The 7947-nt window shown below is 46.2% G+C and overlaps 1 protein-coding gene across 3 annotated transcripts; it reads right to left on the bottom strand.

Annotated features, from left to right (window-relative positions):
• Positions 1–497: 497 nt before the first annotated feature.
• Positions 498–7820, bottom strand: gaa (alpha glucosidase). Of its 3 annotated transcripts, none has more exons than XM_076997244.1 (19): positions 6958–7820; positions 6655–6806; positions 6262–6427; positions 6086–6182; positions 5878–5997; positions 5674–5792; positions 5325–5456; positions 5000–5110; positions 4687–4800; positions 4461–4545; positions 3798–3975; positions 3437–3570; positions 2867–3018; positions 2508–2656; positions 2161–2302; positions 1958–2056; positions 1700–1864; positions 1112–1264; positions 498–672 (listed from the first exon to the last, which is right to left on the bottom strand). In XM_076997244.1, exons 1-19 carry the CDS (start codon positions 7516–7518, stop codon positions 607–609), a joined length of 2895 nt encoding a protein of 964 aa, XP_076853359.1. In that variant the 5' UTR covers positions 7519–7820; the 3' UTR covers positions 498–606. The 3 variants fall into 3 exon arrangements, with proteins under 3 accessions (XP_076853359.1, XP_076853360.1, XP_076853361.1); XM_076997245.1 differs by having other exon boundaries at positions 3798–3915; XM_076997246.1 differs by lacking the exons at positions 498–672; positions 1112–1264 and having other exon boundaries at positions 1727–1864; positions 2177–2302.
• Positions 7821–7947: the final 127 nt, after the last annotated feature.

Genomic DNA, 7947 nt, shown 5'->3' with positions numbered 1-7947 from the left:
GTTCAGAGATGCTCTTCTCTGCATGTCTTGGTTGTAACCACTGGTTATTTGAGTTACTGTTGCTGTTCTATCAGCTCAAACCAGTCTGGCCATTCTCCTCTGACCTCTGACCTCAACAAGGCATTTGTGCCACTACTGCTGGGCTTGGATATTTTCTCTTTTTTGGACCATTCTCTGTAAATCCTACAGATGGTTGTGCATGAAAATCCCAGTAGATCAGCAGTTTCTGAAATACTCAGACCAGCCTGTCTGGCACCAACAACCATGACATGTTCAAAGTCTCTTAAATCACCTTTCTTCCCCATTCTGATGCTCGGTTTGAACTGCAGCAGATCGTCTTGGTCATGTCTACATGCATTGAGTTGCTGCCATGTGATTGGCTGATTCGACATTTGCATTAATGAGCAGTTGGACAGGTGTACCTAATAAAGTGGCCAGTGAGTGTATATACTTTATAAATGTATATATTTGACCCAATGCAAATGACCCAGTACATAAACAATTACTGATGTTTATGTAAATTGTGACTTTTCAAACAGGGCACACAGTTCACTCTTCTCTTATACAGCAAAGAAACAATAGTAGCATGAGAAACTTCTCATGTTCTCAGGAGCTCCACTGTACTGTGAACGGTTCTGATATGGGAAGGGCAAGATGAGGCACTGTAAGAACCTATAACATACATGCACAGACAGACAGACAGACAAGACCAGCTCTATTTAGTTATATTCCAGCTTTATTCATAAAGAGGCTATTAGAATATTTCTAGAAATTTCATGAATTATGGACAGATGCCATGAGATCCTAATGTGGCATGATAATAGAAATATATTGAAATTTAATGCTTTTGCCACAACATTTTCTCTGAAACCATGCTACTGAACACAGGGGTATTCCACAAAACAGAATATAACACTTTAACCACGTAACATAATCCCAAAGTCAAGACTATCAAAATGAATGGTGAGTGACATTTTTATTGAGTGACATTTCTATTGGATGACCTCAACTTTGAGCTTAAGTTTTCTGGCTAAACCAAGAACTCGTGCTTTTTGGAAAACCCCCAGGGAAGACTATCATGTGTTCATGTCTGAGCACCGTGACTGCTTACCGTAGTGTCCCAGCAGTAGGAGAAATGCACAACCTTTTCTCCATTGGCCCATACACCTGCAGGTGGGGTGGGGACGCCAAACACACGCACCTCCCCCACCACTAAGCCACGCAACGCTCCAGTCAGTTTTAAGGGTTCACTCACCACCTGAGACTGGGGGCAGGTGACATCACAGAGACAATAAATCACGACATACACACACGATGAAGTCATACATGTAAAGACTATACAGATCAAAAAGAACATCTCAAAATTGGCCATGTTATCAGACGACGAGGTGATTACTGGATAGAATTACATGGAAGCCCATTTAGCATGAACCGCAGCATTAGCATTTCCACGGGTGTCGTATCCTTTTATTTGGTAGCTTTTGTTTGTAGCTATGGTTACATAGCTTGAATATCCTTTCTGCTTTCACACACACGGGCCACCACCTTCATTAGTGACACCAACCTTCCACATTCTTTGGCCACCTTAGGGAAATATTTGTTATAACTGTACTGGCTAGCGCAAACTGTACAGGGGCAAACTTTAGCGCTACACCCACAAGGTGATTCTGATAAGGTGACTGGACATGTGGACACGCACCTGTCCTGCAGTGAAGATGACGTAGGAGTAATCTCCATGTTCAAAAGTGTCCAGACTGTCCCCATCATCCCAAAATAGCTCACCTCTGGCCCAACCCTTTGATGACAGCGCCACCGTCAGGAGGAAAGGGTTACTGCGCGAGGCTGCAGTTGTTAGCGCCGGCACCTTAAAAAAACATGGAGACCAACCTGTAAACGCCTGGGAAGCCCACCCACAATACAGCGCACACTCTGATGGTACACTCATTGAGTGGCTGACCTGCTGTGGAATTATATTCCCCTCTCTCACATGAATGTTAATGGTGTCTAGTGGAGCAGGGAGGAGCAGGTACTGCCCCCTGCTGTGGTAGGGTTGTCCCTACAGTGAAAAATAAAGGATCAGATAAAGATCTAAAGAGAAAAATCTACAGAGACAGTTATCAGTAATTGTACTGTAGAGCTATGCATTATGGGGGGATTTACATTGAGCAGATTGTACCATGTCGCTGGGGGGAGGTAGGCTGCCAAATTCAGAGCTCCCTGTTCCAGGACTGGGCTGATAAGCAGAGAACTCCCCCACAGGAACTGTCTATCTATGGTCTGGCAGTTTGGATCCAACGGGAACCTGGGAGGAATCCAAAGATAAAACCAGAAGGAGAAAGAATGGAACGAATGTGGTGCTGTCCAGTGTATTATACTTGTATATAAACAATCTTACTGAACTACGGAATCAACAAAGGTGCACCACTAAAGGTTTTAACATCTTACAAAAACATAACTGCATGTGCACAGAGACATTTATTTCTGTAGGAACTGAGTCCGTGACCCACTCAAGGAAAAGTGGCCTGGCCACAGTGCTGGCTGAGGTGTGTGCACAGTGGAAGAGTGTGTAGAGGAAGGGCAAAAGAGAGTATCTGAGCATCAGCACACTCCTCATGGCTGCCTGGGCCAGCTGGCCAAACACATAGGGTTCCTGGGACTAGGACACACACACACACACACACACACACACACAGAGTCAGTGTTACAGTTTCCACATATATAATACAACAGGGCACAGGGGATGAAGTTAGGATACACTTACATAGTGAAAGCCAAAAACAAAAGAGTAGCAAATTGCTCTCCGTGTAGTTTAAATGTCAGGCGTCTGTGAGCTCATAATTATGAATGATCATTATGTCAATCTCACAGCGTTGGGTCTGTCGTTGTGGTTCCTCATGAATGGGTAAAAGGCTCCAAGCTGAGTCCAACGCACACACAACTCCTCACTCGTGTCTCCTTCAAAGCCACAAACATCTGCCCCAACCAGGGGAACCCCGTAGAGGCCGAACAGCAGCATGGCTGGTGCGTGCACACACACACACACACACACACACACACACACACACACATGCACACACACAAGCACAACAGAGAATACATGGTCATATACTCACTAAAGTCCAAGTACTGATGTATTAAAAACACTGTCAGTTATCTTTATTTGAATAACCTGCCATTTCCTGTGAATAACTGAACACACATGATTGCATTCTAAAACCCATGCAATACCCTAAAGTAACTTTAAAAAGTGGGTAAAGTTTGATGTAAGCTGAGATATTTCCAAATCCAGGCCTAAAGACCCACTGCCCTGTTTGATGGCTTCCCGGCTGTAACCCACCCAACAACGTGTGGCTGGCCGCAGGGAGCCCATGAAAGCCGGCAGCGTGGGCCGGCGTTCCCCCTGCTCAGTGCTACAGCGCGATTCCTGCACCCTCACCGGGAATAGAGTAGCGTAGCTGCTCCCAGTCGCTGCGCACGTCACCCGTCCAGTGGCCCGCGAAGCGCCCGAGCCCCGGGAATGAGGAGCGGGACAGCACGAAGGGGCGTGAGCGTCTGACCTTCAGTAGAGCACTGCAGAAAGGGGAGGGTGCTATGTAGGGACCTCGTACATATGGAAGGACACGCAGTATGGACACTCATGGACAATCAATTTATTATTACATTAGAGACAATAAGAGCAGAGCACACTTTGATTTCATACTTCGAGCACTCAATGTAAAATAAAATACACAAATACTTATTCAAAGCAAATAAGGGCACCAACAGTCATGAGTGAGAGCTGTAATACCATCCCCTACCTGTAGGTGGCCATAGCCTCAGTCAGCCCATACAGGTTGTGCAGGTTGTAATGAGTAGATAGGCTTTGCAGGCTGGTCATGCAGAGGGTGCCTGAACTTAATCGACCACCTAGCACATCTGGAGAACCACAGACACATCTGGAGAACCACAGACACATCTGGAGAACCACAGACACATCTGGAGAACCACAGACACATCTGGAGAACCACAGACACATCTGGAGAACCACAGACACATTTGGAGAACCACAGACTCATCTGGAGAACCACAGACACATCTGGAGAACCACAGACTCATCTGGAGAACCACAGACACATCTGGAGAGCCACAGACACATTTGGAGAGCCACAGACTCATCTGGAGAACCACAGACTCATCTGGAGAACCACAGACACATCTGGAGAACCACAGACTCATCTGGAGAACCACAGACACATTTGGAGAACCACAGACTCATCTGGAGAACCACAGACACATCTGGAGAACCACAGACTCATCTGGAGAACCACAGACTCATCTGGAGAACCACAGACTCTGCTTCATACACCAGGTCATAGATACTCAACACAACTAATGCACAGCGACTGAGTTTAACAGTCCTTCTAGCACACGGATGACAATTAAAGGGGAAAGAAGGTGGTGGTTTGTAGTAGTGCACTGACCTGGAACATAAGGGGGGTTTTCCAGGTCAGTGTCTGGGCACCCGTGCACGGAGCCTTGAACAAAACTAGCAGGCTCATTCATATCCTGCAAGCAAAATAATAATGACATGGAGATTCCTCATTACACCGTAGTCGGAGCAGAAGAAAACCACACACTTCACTATTCGAGTTTGACCCGGGACAGAAAAAACAATCGCAGGCTAATGAGACTGTGTGCTAGACTCACTATCCAGAGCCCGTCCAGTGACACATTGGTATGGAAGTCTCTGATGCTCTCTTCCCACCAACTCACTGCATCAGGGTTAGTGAAGTCGGGGAAAGCGGTGGCACCTGGCCACACCTGGTGCACACACACACACACACACACACACACACACACACACACAGCTGGGTGAGTGATGTCCCGTTCCAAACATCATCGTGTGCAGCACTTCAAGAGGCTTGCATAACCCTCGCCTGCAGACTGGCAGAGATATAATGATGCGAATGGCAAGCAACAAACAATATCAACACTGTGAGTCTCTTGGAGAAGCGCCCACCTTCCCAACGAGCGTCTGTCCTGTGAGGTTTCTGATGAACACTCCTCTACGCTCTCCCTCATCAAAGGGCTTGTATGAGCCTGGAGGACTCGTGCTGCTGATGCCAGGATCCTAAACCAGAGTTGCATGTTGGATTACTAAGCTAAAACACAAGTAGCAAATGTAGACATAATGATACTTGTGATTTCTTATATTCAGAATGATGTTCATTTTATAAGCACCTTTAGGGGAAGAGAGGAAACTCTTAAATGGACTATTATATATATATATATTTGAAATCCCAGCTCCGCATCAATTTCCAGTCACATACAACAAATGTGCTTACCAATATGAGCACATACTTTATTCCCTGCTGATGGAACTCATTCACCATCTCAGGCAAGTCTCCAAACCTCTGTGGATCAAAGGTGAAGACTCTCCTCTTGTCTGCATAATCAAGGTCGTTCCACTGCACGTCCTGGTGGTACAGTCAGGTGTACGTCACCTTTATGACATCACCAGTCTGAACAAAAATACTGTTTTTTTTTCCCCCTCCAACAACACACAAACGCTCAAACGGCGACTCCTTAACTTCCATTAAGTCATCACAATATCACATGTGATTACATGAGATTCCTAATGACATGAATGAAAGAAAATCGTATCAAGCATGTTTGAAGTGTACAGATACACACAAGAGGAAACCGGGCCTGGTGCATGCGCTGCACCACAGTTCTTGTAGCATTGGTGGAGGTGTAACCCCATCTGCAGAGATGGAAGCCCAGCGACCAGTAGGGTGGCATCATGGGATAACCTGCAATGTTATTAAGGAATCCCGATGTCTGAAGAGGCTTACAAGTTCTGACGTGCAGGGTAAGTAAAGGCTGTATGCGCCGTACCGATAACCTGATGGTACTGTCGGACCACGCTTTGTGGATCGGGGCCCAAGAAAATGTAGAAATCCAGAATCCCCCCAGTGGTCACCCAGGTAAGTGCAGGATCAGGCTGCAGTGACACTTCTAAATGAACACATGAGATACACACATACAATTCACATGCAAATACTGAAGTGAATTTAAAAAGCTAAAGAAAAGGGAAATCCTTTACCCATGGCATTGCTGTTAAGAAGGAAGATCCCATGGGCTCTGCCATCCCCCTCCTGGACCAAGCAGAATGGGTGGGAACCGTAGAGGTTGGCACCTCCCTGCAAACAGCCATAGGAAAAATGACTGGCTCTACTCTAGAGCACCTTTATAAGGACGCAGGACTGGTAGTGAACCCACATGTGGCGCCATATCTCTGTTCCACAGGGTCACAGACGTCCAGTTAAGGTCCAGCGTGAGACGGGTGTAGTGCTCCCCTAGTCCAGAAACTAGTGAAGACGCCAGCGTGGTGGAGAGTTGAAGGTACTGGTCGGCGAATAGGAGGGGTGCGACCGTTGTATTCACCCTAAGACACGCACAAATGCACAACAGAGCCCAAACATCGCACTCCTGAGGGTCCATGGTGCTGAGACACATGTAAATTCAAGAACCGATCGGGACATTGATTCTCACGTCTTCGTGCAAAGCCACAATTGTATTACAGCTTGCTCATTTGGGTTATGCTCCGCTGTTACAATTCTGACTTTCTGACAAAAGTAAAAAACTTTTCCAGTGTTCTGGACTCATACTCACAGCACCCGGCCATTGGACCTACGGCGCACGATGAAGCCAAAAGGGTCTGGTTGGAACTCCACATCATAGAGGCGGCTTGGCGTGCTTGTAGGTGTGCCCGATGACACTGTCACAAAGGGAACCTCATATCGAGCAGACGAGGGGTCCTTCAGCTGTGTTAGCGTACACATGACATGAAGCGGTTTAATGTTGATTTTGGACATTCACAGCCTCTCTACTGCACTGTACTGTTTTCCAAATCTTCACTGATGGTGTAGGCTGTGCCATCTATACCAATTAATTAAAAGGAGATGGGCTCCTTACTGTAAGGTGCAGACGACCTGCGTCCTCTGGCATCACTTCTAGTTGCAGTGTGGAAATGTCATGAGGGAGGTAGGAAGGAGCCGTGCGACTCAGGGTAGCTTTTTGCCCCCTTGATGTGGGTGAGAGTGGCCCCATCCTGTAGCCAGGGTAGAAAACGGGGTAGAAACACCAAGGTGGCCCACTGAAGTCTGACTCAGGCAAGGGCACATAGCAGCAGCCTCGTTCCTTGCACTCCACCTCGGAGAGTGTGCGATCCCGGGCACAGTCGAAGCGGCCCTCGACAGTAATACTGCAGTCCTTTCCAGCAGTAGAGAAGTGGGTTGGCGGTTCATTAGAATAGTCATTATCTGAGGTGTTTGGGGATCGGTTCTGGACGTAATGTCTCGCATTAGAAAAATGTGCACTGTATGCTACCTTTGTGTGTGATGTTACTCTTACTGTTGATGCTTTGTGAACATACCACTGGCTACTGAATAAACATGCCAATAACACAACGGAGAAAATAAGAGGAGACACAGTGGATGGTGTAAGCATGCGCCAGTTCATGGTAACTCCAGTCATGTTTGTCTTTCAAGATTTCATGTTTGTTAAGCTCAGTGCACTCCAAGTGAACATGATCAGCTTTGAAAATATAACGCTGAGCTTGCGAAGAACTATTTGTTACATTGAGAAATTAAGCTTAAACTTTTCTTCACATCAGCCGGTCTAGTTTTTAGAAACTTACGAGTCTTTCGTAAATGTTTCCATGTCGGACGTATGGATTATGAATCTGTAGCACACTGTTGTTTTCACAATAACTGTAGCAAAACACTAAAGAAACAATCAAACAACCATCGTAACTTGTAACAGGACATTGTTCGTGAGAGCCCAGGGACAGGAAACACCGTGTTTCCGCACCTACTACAAATTAAAAGTTTTTAAATCAGTAAAACTGAAAGACCGATAGACATATCGCGTGATGTTTATATACATATACGTGATGTTACCTTA

Source organism: Brachyhypopomus gauderio, chromosome 2, assembly GCF_052324685.1.
Source record: "Brachyhypopomus gauderio isolate BG-103 chromosome 2, BGAUD_0.2, whole genome shotgun sequence".
Lineage (NCBI taxonomy): Eukaryota > Metazoa > Chordata > Actinopteri > Gymnotiformes > Hypopomidae > Brachyhypopomus > Brachyhypopomus gauderio.
The sequence above is the reverse complement of the archived record's forward strand: the minus strand, read 5'-3'. Positions and strand labels throughout refer to the sequence as shown.

Coding starts and splice junctions, on each gene's coding strand:
- gaa (XM_076997244.1), bottom strand. CDS start 7,518: ATGACTGGAGTTACCATGAACTGGCGCATGCTTACACCATCCACTGTG. Junction 6,428..6,654: donor AGGTCCAATGGCCGGGTGCT/GTGAGTATGAGT, acceptor TGCGTGTCTTAG/GGTGAATACAACGGTCGCAC. Junction 4,546..4,686: donor CACTGGACGGGCTCTGGATA/GTGAGTCTAGCA, acceptor TTTTGCTTGCAG/GATATGAATGAGCCTGCTAG.